This window comes from Falco punctatus (genome assembly GCF_963210335.1).
Source record: "Falco punctatus genome assembly, chromosome: 3".
In the NCBI taxonomy this organism is placed as follows: domain Eukaryota; kingdom Metazoa; phylum Chordata; class Aves; order Falconiformes; family Falconidae; genus Falco; species Falco punctatus.
The window spans coordinates 61,057,368-61,083,316 of record NC_137582.1 but is presented as its reverse complement, the minus strand read 5'-3'; the positions used below and the strand labels follow the sequence as shown (position 1 = coordinate 61,083,316).

At 45.0% G+C, this 25,949-nt stretch overlaps 1 protein-coding gene across 2 annotated transcripts; it reads right to left on the bottom strand.

The window, feature by feature from the left end:
* Positions 1-1,096: 1,096 nt before the first annotated feature.
* TWSG1 (twisted gastrulation BMP signaling modulator 1) lies at positions 1,097-24,609 on the bottom strand. Of its 2 annotated transcripts, none has more exons than XM_080378995.1 (5): positions 24,302-24,609; positions 22,213-22,378; positions 14,931-15,030; positions 10,663-10,929; positions 1,097-2,798 (listed from the first exon to the last, which is right to left on the bottom strand). In XM_080378995.1, the coding sequence occupies exons 2-5, from the start codon at positions 22,333-22,335 to the stop codon at positions 2,617-2,619; spliced, it is 672 nt and encodes a 223-aa protein (XP_080235121.1). In that variant the 5' UTR covers positions 22,336-22,378; positions 24,302-24,609; the 3' UTR covers positions 1,097-2,616. The 2 variants fall into 2 exon arrangements, with proteins under 2 accessions (XP_080235121.1, XP_080235122.1); XM_080378996.1 differs by having other exon boundaries at positions 22,213-22,340; positions 24,302-24,608.
* Between the last annotated feature and the right edge of the window lie 1,340 nt (positions 24,610-25,949).

Here is a 25,949-nt window from a genome sequence, read left to right as displayed (position 1 = left end):
TGCTGGCATCCAGACGTGGTAAAATAAGAGCCCCTAAAATAAATTATGATTTTTCTTGCAAAATTAGTAAGACTAAATAAACATCTTTCCAAATGGTCAGATTCGTCAGAAAGAGCACTTTGAATATTAATAAAATTCTATTTTATTCATTTATGTAAAGAAAAAACCCCTTGAAACCAAAATTTTAGTTTTGGCAGAAACCATATTATTGTCCATGTAGATCAGTAACTTTTACAATATGCTTCCTGGTAACACTTCCCTGGGAAAATCCTGAGAAAGAAAACACAAGAACCTGTAATGTCTTTTTATTAAAACACCACTTAAAACATTCATCATAATAAAATACACTGGATGTTGCTGTATGACATTTGCATACACACAATGTTTACAGCAAACTCCGGACAGCACTGGGAATTACAGAAAGTGAGGGAAGCCCTGGAAAGTGTGCATCCATATTACCTACTCTCAAGCCATTACACAGACAGCTGAGCTTACATTTTTCGGCTGTTCCCCACAGTGTTTCCTGGACAGTTCCCCGCCCCCACCCCCTGCCACCATACCTCCTGCTCCCCACCCTTGCTGTTCCCTTGACTTGACCTCACAGTGAAATTCTGATGAAGTAAATGGAGCTGGTGTCACAGATCCACGGGGCAGCAGGTGCCTGCCCAGAAATGTTAGCCCTGGTTTTCCCCCCCAAGAAGATTCTGAACTACCATAATGTTTCCAATAATTGAACATTGCAAGATTCTGAGGCATGCTAATGACCTGTAGTGATGCTTACTATATGTCTTCTCCTATCTTGGTCAAGATAATTGATGATGCATCACACTTCAGCTAAAAACAGTCACAGCTACTCTAACATATTCTTTCTCTCCATTCATTTTAGGAAACTCCAGCAGAAGATAACATGAATTGTCAAATATAGGGAGAACAACTTAATGAGAAGCTACGTTTTTCTATTCACGTCTATGATTTTGGATCACTTAATTGCAACTTTAAAGTACGAAGGTATTCCATTATCCACCAGTTCAAAACAATAAACATTAATCTTTCAAGTACTTCTTTATAGCTGAAAAAGAGACTGAAGAAAGTAATGTTATTTTCACAAGAGTAGATTTTTTTATTCTTATTATTACTACTTCATTGAAATAACTGTATCGTGAGAAAAAAATGAAAAAACATTCAGGCAAACTTTTCAACAAAATACATTTAAAATGACTGCTTTCATTTGTACACGGTACAGATAGACAGGTGTGACTAGAAAACAGTTTAATCCCTCTAGACTGAGGTTAGTGAGAGAAACATGAATAGTCAAATTCTTTTTTGTGTGTGCATAGGCATATACACATCAAAAAAAATTTCAATGAGTTAAAACCTACATCATTATAAATACCAAAAGCTGATCATTAACTACTCACACACTTTATTCTTGTACTTAGTACCATTATCAGTGGAGCCCTAACCGGGTCATAGTAAATGCTATGTAACTGTCCACATATTAAAACGTTTACTTGGAAAAACAGACAATATTATAAACTCAGAATATCCTAATTTTGCTTTTGTGGACACATCTTCCCTTCTTCAGTGACAACACATCATGGGGAGGGGGCGGGAAGAATTGTTTTGGAATAAATATTTACAGCAAACTACTAAATGGGAACATGCCTGCTTCCAACTGCTCAGCTGGTAGCCCTGTACCACTTGCTTATCCATGTAATTTCATTCTTTTTTATTCATTTTGTCATTAAATCCATAATCATCTTTCATGTTTCCTTTACTGGACTGAACGTTCAGGGAGTAAACAACCCCAGAGAACAGTGCAAAAGGAAGGAGATGCAACTGCACTTAACAGCTTTATTTTGGTATCTCAGAGAAGACTGAAAAGATAGATATATATTTAATATATCAATTATGCAACATAGGCCCCGATGTACTTACGAAAGCAGGGCAAATGAAACTTGGAAGAAAAATATCCCATACATAGTGTTTTGTTGGGCAGCCCTTCTAAGAAGGTAGGATTTTATCCACGACAGCCCATGCGTTGAACTTCAAGAGAAAGCACGGATTTTTAAATTTTTCCTCAAATACCACCTTCACAATAGAAGACTAAGCTCAGAAACTGGAGGCTAATAAAATTAAAAAACAAAGCCAGAAACTAAGCCAAAAAAACCCCAGCCCCTAAAGAACAACCACCCCCCTCCAACCTAGCAGCCATTTAACTTTCTGTTGAACTTAGATGATGGAAATCTCATTACCATATTCTTAAGGTTTCCCTACGCTAAACTATGAGATATAGTACTACATTCTGAAAACCAGTATAGTCAATACTTTCAAATCAAAGGAAAACAATCAGAACAGCAAGGATGAGCATGGCTGTACCATTCAAGCAAAAATAAAAATAAACATAAAACATAGTGTTGAAACTTCTACTAGTTAGCCTTGCGTATGAATTTAAAAAAAAAAAGTTTTCAGATTTTATACATCTTTTTTTTCAACCAGGTACATTTAATTGCAACCAGTAGGCACTCCACCAAAACGCAGTATTTGCAATCCCCATCTCTTTAACTGAGAGAGATTACTTTGGCCTCAGTATTTCAGTATTACAATTTTCCTGCTTCAAAACATGCAGTTCATACATTTTACAGTTTTACTGCCATAGTCGATGCATTCTGGCCCAATACACTCACAGCAGGCGTTGTGAAACCATCGGTATTTGGAAGCTCCCATGGACTCGCAAGAGATCTTGCACTGATGTATTGACATGCAGTCATCAAAATACACCACAGTACACATGTGTTCTAAACCAAGAAGGGGGAAAAAATTTGGTTTAAAAGGTCTTAGAATATTTTTAAAGGTTAGTTAAAAATTAATTAAATGTGCAGCTTTTGAAGTAGGATTGCAAATCATCATGACAATGAGGCAAAAGAAAAAAAAAAAAGGAGATAGTAAAAGCAGAGAGAGAAGAGGCAGAGAGCCAAGGTACAATCTATCAACTTCAAGACTGCAGCGTCTACAACTCAACCAGTTGTCCGCTCTCCTCGGAATGTTTTGGGGTTTCATCCCCCAGTTATGAGAGATACCTTCTGAAGTGTAAGGATGCCAAAATAACAAGCCGGCATGTGTCCTCTGAAGGTAATGAATGTATCACTTTCACAGTTGCCAGCAGTTACTATATGCTATCATGAAAAACTTCAGGTTTAGAGTTGTTTTTTAAAAAAACACCAAACCCCACTACATGTAAATATTTCTCCCCTTGCCCGCAACTCTACAATATTCTTCAGCCACATTAAATCACAGAGCTAGAGAATCCCCTTTTCCTCATCTTGAAACTGCACTTTTTTAATTCCTTTAGCAACACCACCAGCCTCACTACTAAGGTTAAGAAACCCCTTCTGCCTAACCGTTTACTTTATTCTTCTAGCATCCATGCTATTACTTGAAATGCCACGAAGTTCGGTGTTGCAACCTCAAACTGGAGCAGAGGCATTCATCACAACTACCGAACAAAACCATCCCTCCCCAGTCTACTTCCAGTTCTCCAAGGTGACAGATGCTACCAACTTTCTTCTGTGCTGAACTGTGTGATTACACTTACTTCTTCCTCCAAAGGACCTTGTTTGCATCACGTTTACCTCCAATGTAAGCTGGCACAGTTTTAGGAAAAGCACAACTGAAAGCTGTCTGTAAACACGAATGTCTCACTCGCGCACATCAGACAGATTTGTGAGCAGGAGATGTCAGGGGTCTTTCTAGCCTAGTATGATAAGGTGCGTGGATCCAGGAGAAACATACTGACCTACATTCCAACATGGATTAGAAAAAATATAACCCAAACATAAATGGTAAGGCAAGACAGTGGGGTTTTTTCTTCTGAATGATTATAGAGCTATGGAGAAGGGTGAGTAACTCTCAGTGCAGTGTAGTTAACCATAGCGTTTACTCAGTCTCTTATCTGTGAGCCAGTCTCGGGAGGCTGAAGAGCACTGGAACCTCCCCTTCAAAATATTGGTGCTCCATAGCTGAGCAGCCTCAGTAGCACGCACATCTCATGGCAAGCCTTAAGGTGAGGTCCAAAGGTGAGTCGAGGCTAGCAATGGTCTCCATCACCTTACAAGTCATCAGATCTAAGCAGTCTGTTTCCCCCGTACCAACAGTAGATGATCTCTGCGGTGCCCATGCTTTTGGGCACATGACAGGGGACAACACAACATACAAGAGAGCATGATGTACCCTACAGCTTTTCTGTGGACGCATCCTCCTCCTTGACATGTGGAAACCCTGCCCACTCTTCTGAGAATTATCATTTGTTAAAAGATGTATGAGGGAACCCTGACCACTGTCAAATCATTCTACTACTACATAAACAGCTGCAAGAGGGTCACAGGACACGCTGCCAGTCCACTGAACACAAGAGAGTATTCACTGCCCTGTTCAGGCTCTGCACGGATGTACACGTCTTGCAGACCCCCTATACAGGGCAACAGGCGGTAAGGGTCTTGGGGAGGAAGTGCAGACCTGTAGCTATAGCAGCCTTCTGGTGCCAGACAAGCTGTGCTGTAAGTAAAGCTGCAGTTGTCCAAGAAATCTTGGAGTACCTGAAGTACTGCTGGGAATGTCAACAAAATAGCCTGTACCTGTGTAAGTCCTGTCCCATTCCTGGCACTTCTGCTTCTATGACCCTTTATAATAAAGCCTGAGGCACCGCAACCAGAGGAAGAGAGTTCTCAGAGAAAAAAAACCTGTGCCTAAAACCAACCCACATATCTACAGCTTCAGTAAGGACACGTTATTCACAGAGGGCAGGAGGAAAGATCAAAAGAAGTGAACGCGATGGTACCACGTGCAAAGAGTGACCAGCCAGGTATACACCTAAAGTGCTCAGCCAAAGCTGAAAAATGGTAGGGAGATGCAGCCACTACAGCCTCAAAGGCAAGAATCCACCCAGAGGTCATACAGCAGGTCCATCTTCTTACAGAGGACACACAAGAACTTGGCAAGGATTTCATCACCGGCAACAGAAGGCTCACCAGGGTCCCACAAAGGAGCACACACCATCCATTCCCAGGAGGTCCAGACACTCTCAGGGATCTGTCCCTCTCACACCTCACAGGAGGTTTGCAGTGGAAGAGTAGGATGTGAGGAGGTAGAGGCGAGTCTCCAGGCAGCATTCCTCAGGAAATCTAAGCACCAGCGAGTGCCCTGTCAGTCACCTAGTTCAGTGCCGGCGTACAAGCACAGGAATCTTACAGAAGCCTAAGACATACTCACACTTTTTGTACCCTCTCGCTTAAACCAAATTCACTCCTTTGATACGTTTTTAGTAGCTTTCTTGAGAAGTTTGACCTTAAGTGCCAAGGCGTCAGCTGGAGGCACAGAGCCTTTGCCTCGAAATACATAATCCTGGCTAATGCAGAAAGATTTCTTCCTGCAAAACCAGCTTCCGAGATGCCATCTCCATCTGACTGACTCTTTACAGAAATGAGAGTCCTCTCCAAAGGACTGCCAGAATTGCTCACTGCTATCATGTTGACCACTGCACTCCGACAGAGGAAAGCCCACAGTAGGTCAGGAAAGCTGGTCAGGAAAGCGGTGCGTGCTCTGAGGTGGGCTAGCTGCTCCCAGCACTTGCAGGCTGTCTTCAGACCAGAGAATGACCAGTGCCCTCTACGTGAGGAGACATCTGTGGTCACCTTCACGTTAACCTCACCTGTGACAGACTCATCCATTTTAGTACCAGTTCAGAAGTCCTGGAGAAGCCCAGTTCATCAGCTAATGCCTACTGAAACTTGAAATAAACCTCTTGTGGAAGAAGAGCCTATGACTTCTAGCATGTAAAGAACAACGACACTGAACCAAGACACTGAAGACATTGCCGGGAAGGGGGTGGGGTGGGTGAGAGGAACCCAGAGGATGAGCAGCACCAGACCCATAACTCTGGCAGAACCAGATGACAGCAGTGAGGTCCTGTGAGACTGGAAAGACTGGTCTCCTCAACCACTCTCCCAGGATCAAAATGAGAACCAAAGCCAAACCTCAACCTTACTAAGGCGGCAGCAACAACCAAAGACATTAATCTTGACTGGAGCAGAGAAGAAAGTTTATTTCCACCTGCACACAAGCTAAGAGGATTAGGTCCTAGAGGACCAGTCCAAAAATGCTGTGAAGGGGAGAGAACAAACTGTACGCTGCAGGCCAGAGCCAGCAGTAGATCTGGCTGGCTCCCAGTAGCTCTTGTAAGCAGCTGGAGTACACGCTCCGTGTATAGGCTACCAAATGATTTCCAAAGTCTTGTTCACTCGGAGCCTCACCAGGTCTGAACGAGGCAGATGGGCCAGGGTGCATTCTGTTGTCATGGGACACCCCTAGTCCCCCCCTCAGCAGCCTATGTGTGCCAGGGTAGAATCGGAATTCCTGAAAGCAGGAGAGTTCCTTGCCTCACACATTAAATCCCTCTTCATAGGCTGCAGAAACAGAGTTACACAGGGAAAAAAAATACATACCTACAGGCTCAAATGGGATCCGGGAGAGTATTTAAATTGTTTCACAAACCTAATTACATAGTCATCACTTGGCTCCCTCAGTGTAGATAGAAAGGGTATTAGTTAGCGCAGTTACAGCTCTTTCATTTGCATTTTGCCAATTTTCACACAGTAAGGACTAGACTACAGGTGTGGGGGGAGAAGGATGCAACAGCATTCTTTTTTTCCCCAGAACGTGAGTTTCTCACCTCCCCGCCCAGTGCAATTCATACCCAACAGAGGTTGTGTAGGAGAAACAACAATCAAGTCTAAATTGAAAATAACCACAAGAAATGAACTCACATTTCTATCAGGCTTTGCTACAATTCTATCTGTGCAGCAAGTGAGACCTGTACTAGTACACTATGGAAGAATTTAGCAACTTGGAGAAAATTCAGTTCTTGTTAAGAAAAAATGGGTATCTACAAGACGAAAAAAAACTTTCCCAGTTAATGACAATTCCCTGTGTGCCACCTTTGAATTTAAAGGTGCTATGCAAGTTCAGTTGTCTGCCGGTCTGTTTATCGGTAGCTCTAAAAGTACTTTAAAAAGGCAACTGTCCATCCAGCAGCCATACCATTTTATGCCAATCAGAACTTATAAAAAGAAGCATTTTTTAAAAAATAAAAATCTTCCTAGAGTATCTACAAAGGTAGATGCCACTTTACTGGATTTCTAGCTCTCCTCTACCTGGCTGGCACTGGAGGAGAGCAGAAACGCAGAGTGGACACCATCCCCTCTGTCACCAAGCAGTGTAAGTCAGAAACCCTTAACTACAACAGATTTTGTTTCATCAGTTGTCAAAAGATTATCTAGTTCCCCTCTGCCTCTTGCCAACATCCTGTCATCATCTGAAACAATTAAGCTTATTTAAACATCTGAACTCACAGTTCAGAGCTCTGAGGGTATCAGCTAAAAGTAAAGCAAAAGGAATAAAGTATAAATATAGGTCTAGATTAATAAATATCACAATCCTCTCTGAAGCAGTGGCTCAGATGCCAGAAACTACTGATACAAAGAACTCCAGCAGCTCCAGCAGTGCACACATACTTTGGCAGCTAAAACGTTACAAGTCAATTCACAGGAGGAGAGGGAAGACACTCATTAAGATAATAACGGGGAAGTTCAAGGTCTGCTGGCTGGGCTTGCAGTAGGCTGCGGCAAGAAAGGAATGCTTTATATCCCACTGTACCCCACCTCCTCCGGGATCTGCAGCCGCCCTCCCAGGGCCGGTGGCTTCACACCACTCACGCACAAAGCTTGCGGGTTCCCGTGGCTGGTACTGCTTTTCCTGGCACTCGCCCAGAACTGCACTCAGCAAGTCTGGCATCCTGGACCAGCTTAACAGCAATCCCTGCATGAATGTGCGTTGAAATTAAAATCAGAGCTGTGTTACTCGATGTAACAAGGGGTACTGGTAGGCAGAGCCTTTCCAAATTTTGGTATGTATTCCAGAAGATAGCACAGGACTACTTGTCCCCTTACCAAAACCTACCTCATTAGCCCCTCTCCCCTTACAGGCAATGCAACAGGCTGCTGCCAGCACACCATGATGGAGTGAAGCACGCAAGGAGCTGCAGAAGAAGTATAAAATGGAGGAGGCACAGCACCGTAAAGAAAACGTAAAGCATCTGTGTGTTCTTGCTCACAGGAATATTCTTTCAAAACCCTGAATGTCATGGCCTTGAAGACAACTGCTTAGTGGGTCACCTTAAAGATGCCTCCGTTTGCAAGATCTGCCTTAAGCCCAGCAGCATATTTGGGGAGAAGGAAAGGGTCCAAGAGATGGTCTTATTTCTTCTACTGCAGGCTGTGCTTGTACTGCTACGTATGTACTGCAGCTGAGCATGCACACATACACCACACAGACCCCCCTCCTCTTGCAGTGGTTCCTTAACACATGCTAGCTTGTTAAACCACAGGGACTTGATTGCATGACTGAACTTTGCATAAGCAGAAGCCATCAGACTCCAGCAACTTCCTGGGCTCCCTCTCTGCGCTCATAATCACAAAGCTCTTTAGCCCTTGACCTGCTACTCTTCCACCTTTTGGTTACTGCTTCCCCACCAAATTAATCAAAAAAGCATTAAAAACAATGCCACCCCACGGCTCACACAACATCCAACACAAGAGGTATAATTTCCCAGTTGTCCTTGCTTCCACCATAATAAACATCAGCTGACCAAGGCCAGCAGCCAACTTTTCTTTCCACCTTCTCTGTTCTCAATACTCAAGTCACCCATGCTTTTATAAGCAAACTTTAATGTCACTTTGAAAAAGCAGAACTATGAAGCTATCTGCATTGCAACCAAGAAGAAAGATTCCTCAACAGACTTAAATATTTAGATACTTAAAGTATAGAATGTTGTAAGCCATCTTCTACCTCTTCCTGTTCTTCTCCATCACTAAGAGGGAGGAGGCACAGTCAATGATTACAAGAACAGCTTTGACATTTATTTCTGTTCTAAGTGTCGACTGAAGCCTGAAAACCCGTGGCATTTGGTAACTATTTCCAAATATCACTGTTGCTTTTGGACTGTCATCATTTCAGTGAAAGCTCTTTCAACCTAATCTCTAATACATTCTTAGTAAATGAAATGGAGACTTCTGACTAAAAAAAAATTGCAGTGTTATGTATTTGTCTGTGTTGTTACACTCAAAACTCCTCCACACCCTCGAGATGCAATTCAAATTCCAAGTTTAATCCAAAACTATCATTAGCCCATCCTGTTGGTATGGTAGTAAAGGACTGTCAGGGAACATCCATCTGGGCTGCAGGACCTAAGTACAGTGGGGTATATTTAAGATTGTTCTAAGCACCATATTTCCCCCCCGAAGTATAATTTACATCTTTAAATACTGTAGCATTTGCAGACAGGGGTTTTTGTGGCTTGCCATCTAACGTGGCTTTCTGCATCACTCTTATAATGGCTAGCAAACGTTTTAATAACGTCACAGACATATGAATGAGATGCTTTCTAACCATCTGGAATTAATTTATTTTCCTAACGTGCCTTAACCAAAGGAAATTAGAAAAGTTGCTATTACAGTCCCATTTAATCAACAGCAGTCCTGCTCAGAAACGTAACTAGGTCAAAGGTTCACAATGGTATGGAAAAGCAGCATGCCCATCCATTAGGGTATCTTTCATTGATGAGATAAAAGAGCCATCGCAACAGCAGCATGTGGGGTTAAGCATATCTAAAGTGTGTGTTGGGAAGGAAGCAAAGCATTAATTGCACTGATAAAACAAATCAGATGCTCTTTTTTCTCTGTTAAGCAGCAATTTCACTATGAACTGTTTATGAGATTCTTTTAAGTCTGGTGTAATAATTTCAGGGAAAGGTATTTCAGGATTAGTATGGAAACTAAGTAGCAGCGAGTGTTTTTCTTATGCCACTGTCATCACTACTTCAATCTGCGCATCCTCCCCCCCAGCAAACAATATCCTGAAGCCTGCCCTCTAAAGTGAAGGTAAGAATACAAAAAACTCGGTAAGAGGAATGAGTCCGTAAGTTGAACCCCTGCCCCCAAATTATTTTTAAGATTGCTTGTCACATAGCCCTCCTCAACATACAGAGCAATCTTGCTAATCTTACTCAGTTTACTGTAAATCCTGGATTTCTTACAAACCATCCTCCTAAAGAGTTCAAGTTATGCCAGCTCAGATGAAAGAAATAAACATCTACTCCAGATACAGGTTTATAGCATGTGGCTTTCTCAAACCTCTGAAGCCATGCATTTCAGTTGCCTGCCTTTGCACTGACACCTCATTTGGATTCAGTTTTTGATCTGTCCTGTCTCCTAAGCTACAGGTAACTGCTTTGAAGTCAAAGAACCTACTGTGCCACCGCATATGAAATAACGTGAAGAAACTGCCTCATGCCACAGGAGGAATTTTACAGATAAACTCATGTGATTCAGCATCTCCTAAGATCATCAAACACTGTAACACCATCTTCCACGTTCTTCAGTACTTTTGCCTCACTCCTTTTTTTATGTCAGGCCCAAAATTAGACTGAACTTCTCACACTTTTTTACGGGAAAAGAAGAAGCAAGCACAGACAAGCAAAGAATACGCACCAAGAAGGCTCCTGGAAGAGATGAGAGGAAACACGAGGAATTTAGACACTACACTCATTACCTTTGTCACTAGAGTAAGGTGCATGGACATTGTTGCTTGGAACAGAGATGTTCTGATGCTGTGGCTGGTTCACTGTTTCTAAAAAGGAAACAAGGTTCTCGTGGTGCGACAGTTCTTCTGCCACAGGGAAGGAGACGATATTCCAGTTCAGCTGAGTATCCCCTTCTGTCAGTGCCCGGAAAAGGGAAGGAATTGGTTCATGCAACTCCTCGACAGTGCTCTTGGATGTTGGAGGTGTGTCACTGTAATTGCGAGGATTGCACATACCTGCAAAGAAATGAAACAGTAAGTTACATGAAATACCCTAAACTCTTCTCCTTGAAACACGCAGGAATATTTAGAAATTAAAATTGCTTTTCTTTGCTAAGCAGAACGGAGATCTCTCATACATATGCCACTCTTAGCTCACTAGCTGAAGTGCCACCACATAGAGCAGGATGAGCTTTCCATAATGACAGATTTCAGATCTCTGCAGACTTCCACAAAACACACCTGTGACTTTGTGAGACCCCAGTGAAAAGAAAAACCCAATCCAAACAGCACTTCGCTTCTCTTTTAATGCTAGCATCAGAGTTTAGAACAAGAAGAGTTCTCTTCCCTGGGAAAAGAGACAAAGCACAGTATAATGGATACTAGCATAAATCTGGAACAAAAGTTTACAACTGAACATAGTATCTTGACAAGTCCTGAGGCACACGAAACTTGTGATCACAATTCAAGAATTTGATCTCATCGGCTGCAGCAGTGCACTAGATCTATTTAGTCATCTGCCAGAGATGCAAAGATCACTATCAGGAGGGAGCCAGACTCTGAATTACTTTTCCTGCTTAGAGACAACTTAAATGAACCTCATTTTGCTACTTAGCTGGAGGGGTCACTACCGGCAAAATGCCTATTTCCAGGTTACCTCTTCCTTATTTTTCAATGGATTTTGTGGTATCTTTTTGAAACCTTGTAATCTTTTTTCTCTTTGCCATTTCCTATGAAATGTTTTTGTGACATGCAATGCAGGTCCCAGTTTTTCATAACCATTTAAACACTAACATTTATTAGTAGCAATGAAACTGAAGGGTATCTTGATTTAGTCCAAACATTGAAACAACAAAGATTAAAAAAGAAAAGGTGTATCTGCATAGGTATTTAAATTCAGAAGCAATAAAACACTATCAGAAGTCACCTGGCAAGAGACAGGCAAATCCATTTTCCTCATGCCCATCTGCATATTGTTTTGGGTAGTTTCACAGACACAGTTCACACTGATCCTTAAGATACCAAAGCGATATGGGACATAAACGTTCAAAGTTTACCTGCCCCACACCACCAGAGAAGCATCTCCTGCCCTGCAGATCCATGAGGACTCCAGCTTCAGAAATCGTATTTCACTAGAACCTTACAGAAAAGCACAATCTTTTCAATCTAAGTAGATATATTTCCATAATGAACAAAGCAGAGTGAAGTTTGTCCACGACGATTAGCAGATCTGGCAAACCTTAAGCAAGTGGTTAGCATTACCAGCATTTAATAATAGGAACACCACAAGGCAGTCTGCTCCTATAAAAAGGTGAGCCAAGTATTGAGTAGGGAAAAAAATAAGCCTCTCCTCCAAACAACATCAGGTCACACTGAAAAATAATTCCGCTTACACAGACTTCCTACCACAAGCAATTTTTTCCTACTCCTCTCCACTAGGCTTGTTCTTCACAGATGTTCCTGGACTCGCTGCCTTGACAAAAATGTTCTGTCCCTGCATTACTACCTTTTAGTAAGCACTTGCAATACTGACCATACAACTGTAATAAAGGATGTCCACCCGAAAATTAATTAGGAAGATATCAAACCAGGTTAGCATTTCATACACATACATCAAGAGACGTACACTTCAGTTGATACAATTGTATTAATTTTGTGAAATGGAAACCAGTGAGCCTTTCCAGAGGCCCCCTGTCATGCCGGATTCAGAAAAATTTCACTGATAAGAAGGATACAGGAAAAAAATAACATAGATTGTTTATTAAATTATTGCAGAATGTGTACAAGCTTGTGTGTGTATCAGTGCAGTATTAAAATATTACCAAGAAACCATTGCTCATAGTTTAAGGGGTTACTGCTCATTCCACAAAGACCCTTCCCTCTTACTATTTTTAAAAGCATTTTAATTATAATAATTATATTTTTATATAAAGAATATTATAAATTGCTAGCTTTGGTTAAAACAAAAATAAAAAAGCTTAACTTATGAACAACTGGTAAGGAACAAACATGTCTACATTACTGCTTTGGAGTGGATGAGAAGATGCAGAAATGGGTTATGGAAATGATGGGAGCAGACAAGCTTTTACACGAAGGACCATAAGTACTTAACTCACAAAGCTTAGAAAAATGGAGGAAAGAGGAACCTGCTGCTGTTCTCCCTCATCCACTGGGTTTGTTTTCCCCTGTCAGGGAAGGGAAAGAACATTCACACAAAACACAGGGCATCAACTGAGCATCAGTACAGTTAGTGCTGGAGGGTAGGAGATAATTCCTGACTTCAGGGCAGACATGACCTGAAAGACATGACAACCTATCTGCTTTTACATTAGACATGATCATCTTATAAAGAGACTTAAATATCAGCTCAAGTATCAGCAAAGAACTATCCCCAGGAAGCTGGGCATGGCTTGCGCTCCCGTTTCCTCATTTGAATAAGTCTACAGCAAGGATGACCCTACACTGAAAAGAAGGACAGGACCACACCATAGAACCCAGCAAGGTCTGAGGCACCTGCAGAACCACGAGGAGATGTTTCAGCTTACTCAGTACAGGGAAAATGAACCTGAAACCTCATTAACTTCTCTCCTGGATAACACCATGCGAAAGAGTAGCAGTATAGCAAGTAATCTGCAGATTTAGAAAAAAAAAATAAAAGTGTGTAGACTTTGCTTTTTTCCTTTACAACCTCAAAAGATAGGTTCTTCCTCTCCCTAGAGGAGCCTTGCACAATACGCCTTGCTTTCTACAGGAGATGATGGTTCTGGACTAGAGAAATAACCTACTATCCCATTCCTCATTTCTATGAATATGACAACAGCGCACTTTAGCATTGCATTACATTACAAAAAGCATGAAGGCACTGGAAGGGCAAAGGGGATGGGGAAAAAAGGATATATATACACACATACATATTTATATTTTTTCACTTTTCAAGGAGCTCAATATCAAATAGAAAAAAAACCCAAAGTGTAGGGCTCCTTTTTAAATGTATATCCTCCACACGTGCATAGGCTGAAAATACTTTATGCCATTGAGAAGAATCACACATGCGCAGGACCGTGCCACTCCACTGCTTACTGAAAGACAGTAAAGCAAAGGTAAGCTAGCCAGAACCAAGCAAAAAGCAGGATGTCAGAAGGCATATTTACATCATGATAGAACAGGAGAAGCAATGGACTGCACTGAACAGGAGCATTTTGACACTAATCATCTTCATGAATTCAGAGAAGACCCAGCCAGCCAGACAAGCTGAGGGCAGGTACAACACTCAAAACACATCCCTTTCATGGAAGCCAGAAGGATTTTGAATGGCAGCAGAGGGAGACTTCCAACAAGCACAGACGGATGAAGCTTTCAATACATGTAAAACAAGAGACAGAACTAGAATACACCCTCCTTAAGCAGGGGAAGCATTCACTTGCAAAGTTCTGGGCACTCTGAACACTACCTGTTAGCAGTAATACTGTCGTTATTAGAACTATCATCTAATCCTACAGTAAGAACTTGTATGCCTCTTTCTTACTCTCCATGAAAAGCTCTTTTTGCAAATGAAAGAATGATGAAAACATTGGGCCATGCATATTTACTGCTAGTCCCAAGGATTCGTAAGGGAACTCAAACCTAAAATTGCCTGTGTGGTGGCTGTAAATACACTCGACAGTTTAGACACCTCCATACAGCATCCAACCCCTTGAAGCCGGTGCTGTGTAGTATCCTCATGATGACAACTGAAAAAGCAGTTTATGTTTTAGAGACAAAATTAGTAAGTCAGTTGTGATGACATTAACCAAGAAAAACCTGGACTACCACCCCTCCCACTCCATAGAGCAGATACAGCCTTCAAATGTTTGGTTCCCCACAGCAATTGACTCAGTACCCACAGAATGAGCAGTAAGATGTTTAAAGCACAGATTCTGTCCCGATGTTTTACTTCTATTATAAGACCGTGAGCTCAGCATGTGGCAGGAGGAAGCAATTTAAAAAAAGAAGAAAATCCCAAAGAAATGCAAGCTTACCAACACAGTCACAGCACTCATCCCAAAGTGTGCCCAGGCAAAGCATGCACTCCTTACAGCAGGAACAGTTCCCTTCCCCAGGGCGGCACTGACACAGCTCCTGAAAACGACAGAAACTCATTACACTGCAGCAATCCCAAATGTAAAACGCTAACACAGCAGAGCGATTCTTCCTCAAGCCACAACTCAAATTATGGCATTAAAAAAGCTTAGTACACTAATGCAGTAGTGAGTAAGTGGTAAAATTGTTCCAGCCAAAGAACCAATCTTAGTTTACAAAAGGATCTTCTGCAAGATTGTTTTGGTCTTGTGTTTTTTCTTTTTTTTTAAATAGGTGACATTCTAAAGACAATTTTAATCGAGAAGACACATTTAAAGTCAGCGTTTAAAAGAGAAGAAAATCCTACTCACGGGAAAGGTGTGTGCACTTCTGTGTATGCCTCAGCCTAGAAGTCCTTTGAATGTTTTTCCCATCACAACAGGAAATTCAAAGAAGCATGTTTCTTTATATATAAATAGTGCATGTATGTTATAATTTAGCAAAAAAGCAAGTTACTATAAGCCGCATGTGTACACTCAAGAAGACACACAACATCTACCATCACACCTACTTGTGGATTCTAAAAGGAACGTACTCAGTTAAGCCATCTGACCACAGGATTTTCTGCATCTCTGAATGCTTGCTACACATCACTCTCCATCTGCAGTATTAGCGACCAGATTATTTTTTCCCCCCCCAGGCCCAGCTGATTTATTTTCTCTATTACGAAAATCACCCTCCGCCTCCTCCCCCCTCAAACTGACACCCTGGGATACTTCCAAGACTTCTGGAGCCTCTAGAAAGTGAAATGGTATACACACACATTTTTTGTTAACCGTTATTAAGCTAAAAAGATGAAAAAGGCATGGAAGCAAGAAGACAAACCTTTCTCTTTATGTTACCTAAACCTAAAGGTGCTGGTTTAGCAGTCCTGCAGGAGACATACACTTATGGACCTCAAAGCCTGGAAACAGCTTACATGGATGAAGGAAATCTAAAAACCTGGCAGCCTCCTTCCCTCTAGCTCAAATCCGTACAAGTAATTCGTTTGGCCAAAAGACTGTGGCTACATGACAATAATATATGGGCTTGAGTTACACCATACTGCAAAACGTGGACAGCCAAGAAGTCACAGTCAGTTGTCCTGTCGAAGCATTTGGTTTTGATGACGTCTGCCTAACTATCACATTACGCACAACCGGTGAGAAAACAAAATCCCGTTACTGGAAACACTGACCACAGGATCGTTCCCACCCTTGGCTTTACTGGAAGAGCCACTGGCAGATCTCTGCTATGCACCAGCCTGGGGAGCAGATGATGCCCATCCCCGCTCTTTGATCCTGTTCTCCAGAGGCAGGGGAGGACACACTGTGGTGTGGCTGGGAGATGCACATGGACAGGAGGGAAGGGCAAGAAGATGGCTTGGCGTGAAATTCTCCTAACCTGGAGTCACCACCCCAGGCTCCACCTCAGGGAACCACAGCTGGGTCAGCAACACCACTCCTTACAGGCAGACCCACAAAGTCTTTCTGTAGCACCTTGGGAAGAAGCCAAGGGTGCAAAATTCCACTTTAACCTCTCCTGCACCAACTCACGCAGGCACACAGAAGACCAAAGGGTGCATTTTGGAGGGAGAGGCCAGATCTGGCAAGGGCTGGCTGGGGACAAAGCTTAAGGATACAGTGAATCAAGCTGCAAGTTCTAAAACTCCAGAATGTGCTGCAGACACGCTACAATAACATAGTATAAATGCATCAATCCCTTATTTTTCCATTCACTTCATCCCAGATCACAAATCTTGAAAGCAGCAAAGAATCACAATTCACAACTACTGTGTGTGCTATGTAATGCTGAGAAGTGCTGTCCGTTGTGAACTGTTTGCCCTGCAGACCGATGCAAGTGTGAGCTCCTGCTCCACATGCATTTCTGCAATATGCAGTCCTAGGAACCATTGACATTTTAGAGTGGAAAACTACCAAGATTTTTACTTTTTCATGCTCAAAAATTATTAAAGTCACCTATTACTATGCTGTTTCCAAGTGAAAGATGAAAACCAGGCTCATTAATAAGATACACAAATTTTTCCACAAAAGGAACCACAAGCTTAGAAAGATGACTTATGTGAATGAATGCTGCATTTATGTAATATTTATCTTATCATTTGATAAATAGATTGTGTCAGCCTTGCGAATAAAAAGCCTGAACAAAACAACTTTAAAACCAGCCATGAGTAAAGCACTGTTACCTTGACCAGAGAATAACATTAATACATATTAGCATTAAAAATATCCTATATATTTGTTCTTCAACAGTAAAACTGGGCAAACAACTTTATACTTATTAAAGACACCGTAACACCCACAAGCCACTACGTAGGAGGAGGCAATTCTCCATAAACTATTAAATGTAATGCATGAATCAAAGCCAGAAAATTCACTAAATTTGTTTCAGTTTTATAGAAGAGTATTCTTACAGAATTAAACTTAACCTTAAATTCTGGACTTGCAACGTAATAAAAAAAATTTCTACTTCGCATCTGTATGTGTCAGCACTATCCTGGGACCATCATTATACCCACCAGCATTTTAACAGGTTTGTTTTCATAGGAAGGGCTTAGGAGCAATGTGATTTTTGGAAAGTTTTTATTTTTTACCTTTTATTTTCTTTTAAACTTGGAGGGGGAGGAAGGAAGACAGACCAACCTGATTAATCAGTCTTCTGCACGGTTCTTCAGCTCCCCCCTTCTCAGAGTCTGATCATCTCTTCAGGGCAGTAACTGTATGTTTTTCCATATATGCGTTTGCACGAACATGGTTTCCTTAACCACTCTTGAGTCCTTCTGCCTGACTCATCCACACTGGATACTTGTACAGGATACATCTTTTAAAAAGAATGCTTACACGAGATGTGGGTGAAGCGAGGCAGGATGAGAAACGTTCCTTGTTGATAGCTGGGGGTGGTGAGGCGTCAGTGGAAGAAAATATTACTCATAAGTCAGCTTGGCAACCTCCCAAGCTGAGCTACTGAAGGTGCATCAGAGAATGTATTTTGCTAGGCAAGAAATAAGCCTCTCAGTCTAAAAATACAGCATTAAATAGGAAGCAGGCGTGTTCATACAATAAAGATACTTCTCCTCCAGACAGCAAGTAAAGGTTTTTGCAAGGCATTTAACATCTGCATTTTTTCAAAGCTTTCTTGAAACGACAGAGACTATTTTCCCGGTGCAGTGAGATACAGGACCTGAAGGCACTGGCAACATCTTTGCAAACTGGAAGGGGGAGTACAAGAAAAAGAGCTCATGCTTTTTTTCCTAGAACAGTTTAACAACAGAAAATCTCCTGGAAGCAAACCAGCCAGAACTGTTTTGTTAACCCGACTGTGTTACGTACTACAGCTACAACATACACACTAAGAGCAATTTTTAGACATCCGAGCCCTGAAGTTAAGGAGTGGTGTTTATTTCATACCACAGGGCTAAAAAGTCTTGGAAATCCTTTCAAGCTGAAAGTTTGTACAAAAGATTATCAGAAGGCGAAGACAAAGATGAAGAGATATTTTAAGTGGAATGACTCTGCACAAGCTGAGGTGACTGCAGGCATGTAGCGTTCAGGACAGAAAACGTCGTATTCACCGCAAACCCACCCCTCTTAGGAGGATCTGAAATCCCTGCCTGAACTACAGTGCTGTTTCCTATGTACTAGTTTAAAGAGCTGCTGCAGATGAGGCAGCAAAGCTTGGCTTCCAGCACGACGTGGACATCCCCACCCCAGCCTGGCTACTGCAGGTAGCTACGCACTGCGAGAGCCAGCCTGGGACTCACCTCAAACCCGTTTGCTATAAACAATTGTGGGAACATCCCATCCTAGAGGTTTCTGCCTTCAAGGATTTCCTCCATGTTTCAAGGACACAATATACGCCCCCGCTCCACCCAGTGAGCGTAACTGGCCTTCTCATCTCCTCCACACATGGAAACATCAAAACCACCCATGCATCCAAGTCAAAACCAGATGTGCTACAACAAACGCTGCGATACACACGCTGTGTGCAACCAAGGCTCAGCGGCCTACCTGAACAGCAAGGTAAGGTCAGTTATTGGCATCAACACCCCAATTCCAGAGATGTGGGAAGGAGCTATGTCCAAAGCCTTCAAGGATACTAGTTTTGTGGTCCCACTCTCTGCACTCCCAAGTCTTATCCACAACTCCTTCAACAACTGCAGGAAGCCACAAAGGTTTACTGCGAAGGCTAAGCTGACGCAGAGAGATGCCTCAAGCTATTTTCTTACAGGTCTTTGCTTACAGAAAACCAAGAAGTAGACTACAAGAGCACCAATGAAGCTACAGCCTCAAGACGGAAAAGGAAAGCTGAATGCATGTGAGCTGTTCATTTCATGCTCTGTTCCAGATCTAACAAAATAAATATTTATGTAGGGACCACCCTTAAAGCAGAGCAGCTCCTAAGGAGTGGCAGTAATGACTGTACTGACTTCTGGCCATGCTGGCAAAAATATTTATGTTAACTGTATGCTTTTTGGGAGTGTGGGTCTTTTGTCCCGTTACGTCTCTAAGACAGGCAGCCTCACTTTCTGCACACAGATGCAGATGACAAACAGTCACACTCTGTTTGCTCCCTCAGTCATCTCCAAGTGACATTATCTTGGTCTCTAGCCATAGATTTTGCTGAAGTAGAACCGTTATAAAAATAGGTTAGGGGAAAACATCATGCAATAGTCAAGCAAACTCCATCAATACAATATTATATTTGTAAGTTCAGATTTCTCCAGAAGAGTTTAGTGGAGGAAAAAAATGACAGATAAACTCTACTTGTATACTAGCCCAAGAAGCACAATCTTCACATACCAGTGCAGCACTTCTGCCACAACAGTGCTGAAGACTTTTTTTTTAAACCAAAAAAAAAGCCAAGAAGGATGACAATTGCTTGAAGTCAAAGCTTTAGGAGTCTTCATATCCATAATCAGACTAGTCTGACCTGATCTGTTCTTCTATAAAGAATGACTAGTATGCCAGGCCTGTTTGCAGGAAGAGAGCAGCCAGACGGTGAAAATGAACAGCAGCATTCCACCGTAACTGTACACAATTCACCTGGCCTCGGTTACTTTAGGGTCTCAGAGAACTGCATACCATTTTGGTTTTAGGGAAATGCTTTAAAAACAGAATCCACATCACCTGTACAAAGTAAGAGAGAGCACACCTACAACGAGTAAAGCAGTAGAGGGGTCTCTGCATGCACAGGGTTGTGTTGCTGCAGAGATGGCAACATAATCCAAGTAAAGCACGGTTGTGTGAGCCACCTCCACGCAGCGCTGAACCTCAGGCATCTTACTCCCAGCTGAGGAAGGACTCCAGTAGCATTAGCTTCACTTCTCCTGGGCTGTACTCGAATCAGACTAGCTCACAAAGTTTAAATGCTGGGTATCTCAAGCTTGACACAATAAAAGGTGACTACCTGGAAGGAGATGCCTGTGCTTTCACGGACAGTGAACTCCACCAGTGGCACAGGAAAAGGAGACAATAGATCCCCCCCGTTTTCCCCTTCATGTGGGCCAACAGCTTTCCCCTGAATCAACAGATCTGTACCACTGCACCTGCTGTTTAAGCACCTCATACATCTAATGTCACAGCTAGCATCTTACTTTTTAAAGGTTTCAAGCCTACAAGTAATTTGAAAAAATGCAACAGAAGAAACTTTTAAGTGCATCAGTTTGTCACAGTGCACAATGCCCAATGTACCAGCAAAAACAGTGGGTTTTCTTTGAAAAGGTAAAGTCAAAAGCCTCTTCCCTGTTCCCGTATTTAACAACTTCACAGACGATGCTAGGCCCAGGAGAATCAGCAAAATATTTTTTTATTTTTTTTAAAAAGCAATGTCAGTGCAGAAGCCAGAAAGAAGCCAGTTCAGCCTACAGCCAGTCTTCATTCCACAGGCTGGATTTGTGGATCTGGGAAATATTTTTATTTGTAAACGAGACAAATTTTATACAGAAGTCAATGAAATGAAGTAAACTTGAAATGCTTCACGCTACTTCTGCATCACTTTTCAGGCTGTGATTATACGTTTGCAGTAAGCATACTAGCACATTACCAGCATATGATCCGTGTTCTCTCTGCTATTGCATTTCCAATCTACAAAGAGGCAGTAAGAAACGGTTTCTTTTAGAGAAGCTGCAAGTGACCACATGAAAGCTACTTTTTTCAATATGGACTCGAGAAGCATGCTCAATACACCACTAGTAAATAAATATTTAGTAGTTACCAGAACTGCTTGCAATTTTGCTAGAAAAGGCACTTTTGTTCTGCTGCACACTGTACCTCTTAACTCCTCCTATATGAGCAGCAACCTGGTCTCAGTCTATTTCTTTCAGTGCAGACAGACACACAGCGAGTCAAAAGCAGTGCCTGGATTTGAGTTTAAGATCCATTTTCTAGCAGTTTAACTTGTAAGTATTTGTTTTGGGCTTTTTTGTTGTTGTTTGGGGTGTTTTTGTTGGTTTTTTTTAGGTGGACTCACATGCTTTCAGAGCTTGCCCATCACCATTAGCAGCTATAGGTCCCTCCTGACCAAAATGCTTTTCCAAATGCATCTCAGGAGTCTAAGACAAGTTAGGTCCCTATTCATGTTAGTTCCCTCATGTGAGTTTTTAGACATCTTTTAATCAACTGTACAAACCTGACATTATGGAGAGCATCAGGCGTCAACCACTGACCCTCTGCCTGGGCCAGGAGATTTAAGAAAGTGGACAGATCGCAAGTTAAGGGGAACAGATATGGACAGCACCTCAGACTGAGACAGGAGCACTGTAAGCACATCTGAACCTCACATATTGCAGGTATCTTTAAAAAACCAAACTGTTGCCCACAGAAACCTTTCTAATAAAATGTCTGTTTTAAACTGCTGCTTGTTCCTAATACCACTAATAAAGAAGAAAGAGACTGAAAACCAAGCGTGACTGGTAGTGGCTTCTAACGGTAACCCAGCAATCAGAATTCTCAACTTGAAAATGTTTTTATTAAAAAAATGAAACATGCCCATATACACATGCACTTAATCTTACCTATAAAATGGTTGTTAATCTGCATTTGTGTGTGCAGGAGACCAAATAAACTTCTTTAAAAAGACACTATTTAACACCAAATACCAGTTATTTGTATCACTGGATCAAGCCACAGCTTCAGAACTGTCTCTTGAACACTTAAAAGCAAATAAAGGAACCACAATTCCTACCTGTATCAGACATTTACTGACATCGCTAGCACAGAGAGCCTTATTGCAGCCTGTTGACGACTGGATCCACAGCAGGAACAGCAGGACAGCGACCATGGGTGCCGTGATGTACTGAGACCTCATGTTTCCTGCAGGTGAGCGATTTTCACAAGTACTTCAACCAGCACTGAAATAAAAACCAGCGAATGAAAAGGCTATTGGAACACAACTTAAATCCTACTTCCCTTCCCCCTTGCAACTCCTTCAATAAAGATTAATATTTCGGGGGAGGGTGGGGGGTAGGGGAGAGTTCAAGTGGGTGCGCCTAACAACAAACCCAACCCCTCCTCTCCCACCTAACTTGTGTATTTGAAGCTTTCTGCTACTGAACCTTTGGATTGAAGCTGCAATATACTTAAGGTGAAGAATCTCGAGTTTGCAGTATCAACCACGATACCCTATAAGCAGTGACAGCAAAAAAATGCCTTCCAAGACAAAACACACCAACGAAGCCACAATTCTGTAATGCATAAAGCAGACAGATTTTGTGTAGCATCTCCTCAGGCTAAAGGCACATGCAGGTGTCTAGGACCAAAACTATACAGCAACTTTTTATGGCCTGTGAGGTTAAGTTGCCATGTCATCTGTAATGTAGACAGACAGTTGTTTTCATGCTGATGGATGTCACATTGCCTTTCGATTCAATCACAAAGTTCTTAACCTCTTTTTTTAAAAAAAAAATTAAATGCTAACATTGTATATATATGAAAAAAAAAAGGACCGGAGGCTTTGAACAATGTAATTTTCAGGAGCCAGGCAAGTGACTGAAGTCAACCGGAGACAGCATCTGCTACTTCAAACGGAGGATGAGCCGGGTTTGTTCAAAGCATTCCACCTTTCCCCCCTGGTGCATCCCGCAGGTGGGACGTCGCCAGCCCCGTGCCTGGCCGTCCTGGTGCTCGGCCAGTGCGCCCAGCCCCGGGAGGGACCCGCCGCACCAGGCACCGCACCAACATATAATAAAAGGCAGCCCATGTTTGGGCAAGCTTACAGGGATTGTTCTCCTAGGAGAGGAAAAAAAATGCTAATGGGGCACTGGATTCCTTTCTTTTGGTATCTAGAAACGTTTTTCTGCTTTAGGAACTAAAAAAACCCAACGCGCTCAGCGAGCAGCATCCGAACACAGAAGAGCGGAGCCAGGACCCGCACACACACCGCCCCAGCTCAGTCTGCTTCAGCAAATGCCCCCGAACCGCGCCGCGCCGGGCGCCCCGCCAGAGCCGGGGGGACCCCCCCGCCAGAGCCGGGGGCACACAGGGGACCCCCCCGCCAGAGCCGGGGGCACACAGGGGGGCCCCGGGGCCGCTCCCCGCGCGGGGCTCGCCGCCCGCCCCCCCGCGCAAGGGAAGTTCCCCCCCCCCCCGCCCCGCCGGCCGCCCCAGCCCCGCGGTGCCGCGCCGCGGCCAGCACGGTGCCGGGCGGGACACAGGGCGCTGCGACCCCGCACCGCGGCGCCCCGGCGGGGCTGAGCCCGGCCCCCACACAAAGGGCTCCCGAGACGCGGAGCCGCTGCCGGGAGCGCCCCGCTCGGGCGCGCTGCCGCCCCGGGCTGATGGCGCACGTACCCCCGCCCCGGGCTCCCCCCACCGCGGCACCTTCCCCCCACCCACCGCTGCCTCCCCGCACTTCTGCCCGGCGCCCCCCGGCAGCCCCCCCCGCGGCACCGGCTGCCCCCGGCCCCGGCTCAGCATCGCTCCCCCTCCCTGCCGCGCCGCCCCGCTGCCCCCCGGGAGGCCCGGGCCCCAAAGATGGCACTGCCCGCGGCCCGGGAGGCCGGTGACAGGGCGCGAACCCCCTGCCGAGGCGGCCCGGGGCAGGCGAGCCCCGCACGGGGAGCGCCGCCGAAAAGCCGCCCCCCCGGCAGCGGGGGCCCCGGCCGCCTCCTCCTCCTCCTCAGACGGGCGGCGGGGCGGCTGCGCCGCGCCGCACCGAAACTTTCCTTCCACAAAGAAGCAGCCGCGGCCCCGCCGCCGCCTCCCCGGCCACCGGCTCCATCCCGCCGGCGCCGCCGCCCGCTCCGCTCCCTCCGCCCCACCGGCGGCTGGCTCACCGGGCGGCGCCGCGGGCCGGGCACCCCCCGCTCCGCCGGGGGCTCTCGCTGCTCCGGCGGCGGCGGCAGCAGCAACCGCGCGCCTCGGCCCGCTGCTCCCCCCTCGGCCGCAGGCAGCGCGGAGGCGGCGGCGCGGCCTCGCATCGCCCCGCCTCGGGGCACCGTCAGGCGCCAGGACCCTCCCCCCGCCGCCGGCAGCGCGCCCCGGGACCCTCCGCCCCGGCGGGCAGCGGCTGCGCGGAGCGGGGCCGGGCGGGAGGGGGAGGCTGGCGGGGCGAGCTTCGCGGCCGGCGCTGCCCGGCGGGACGGGAGCGGAGGGCGTGCGCGGCGGCGGCGGGAGAACGCTTCGTCCGGGGCGAGCGGCCGCACGTCCCCCGCGGCCCGGGGCTCCTGTGGGGAGGCGAGCCGGCCCGTGGGGCTAGGGGGGGCGCCGGGCGGGGAGGGCGTGAGAGAGCGAGAGGGGACGGGGCAGCCGCGGCGGGAGGCACCGGCGGGCAGCCCCAGCCTGGCGCAGAGCGGGGCCGTGCCGTGCCGTGCCTGGGGCAGAGCCGGCGGCGGGGGGCAGGCGGCGGGGAGAGCTCCGCAGGGCGGGCCCGGCCTGTGCTGAGGACGGGACCCCCCGGGCTTTGCGGACAGCCTCGCTCAGGATCTCCACGACCCTGCCGCGCAGGTGGTTTATCTCCCCGCCGAGATCCAAGGGAACAAGTGTGGTCCCTAGAAGAAGAGTGCAGGATTCCCGGGAACCCAGAGTAGCCCCCCCCACCCCCAGGAGGCAGCTGGACCCCCGCGAGGGAAACAGGGCGACCACCCCACAAGCTGCTCCCGTGCCTTCCTCTCATCCCCCCTCCTCCCCTCCCAACTCCAACCCCTTCGTTGAGGGAAGCCCACCGCAGGCTGGCTGTCCTTAAATAACGCCCGAGGTATCATCCCGCAGAGTCAACGTGAAAAAAAGTAACAATAAATACAAGACTGGAACAAAGCCGGGATTCAAATGAGAGAAGCCAGGAAATCGTCGTCTAAGGGACTAAAACATGTGGACAGTCCCCTTTCTTCAAGCAACTGAATTTTTATTAAGCAGTTGCAATTGAAAAAAACCCAAAAATCTGTTTCACAGGCACCGGTAACAGGAAACTGTCTCTCCTTGCACAGACGACACAGGCTAACCCTAAGAACCATCTGTCTCCACATCTCCTTAAAAGACAGGATACTGCCAAAATATTTTCAAGTTACCACAAAAATGTTTTTTGCTGATACTTCCAGAAGATGAACTTTCCGTTTGTTTTACATCAAACACACCCAGACCCCTACCCTCCTCCCAGCCCTGCAAGAGACCCCTGGGGTGTTCTGGCTGCCAGGCGGGCACAGAACTGCTGCCGCGGCCCCCAACATCATCCTGCTCCCTGGTTTGGGGTACGGCCCTTGCCCGGCCCACCCTGACATCCTTGCTCTCTGAGCATGTGCCAAGGTACCACTGTGCATGCACACCAAGGTCCGGCTGTAAGCCTGCTTGGCCATCTTCTCCATCCCTAGTACTTTGCCACCTGCTTCTTTTCTAACACAGCCAACACTCCTGCGACCCAGTTTATCTCTTCTGTTGGTTATGCAATACCCTTAACTAGCCACATCCTGTACTTCAAAGTCTGTTACG

Excerpts from the sequence above, each read along its gene's own strand:
- TWSG1 (XM_080378995.1), bottom strand. The coding sequence starts at position 22,335 with ATGAGGTCTCAGTACATCACGGCACCCATGGTCGCTGTCCTGCTGTTC. Across the intron at positions 15,031-22,212 it reads TCAGTAAATGTCTGATACAG|GAGCTGTGTCAGTGCCGCCC; the intron begins GTAGGAATTGTG and ends TGTCGTTTTCAG. Across the intron at positions 2,799-10,662 it reads ACCTTACTCTAGTGACAAAG|AACACATGTGTACTGTGGTG; the intron begins GTAATGAGTGTA and ends TTCTTGGTTTAG.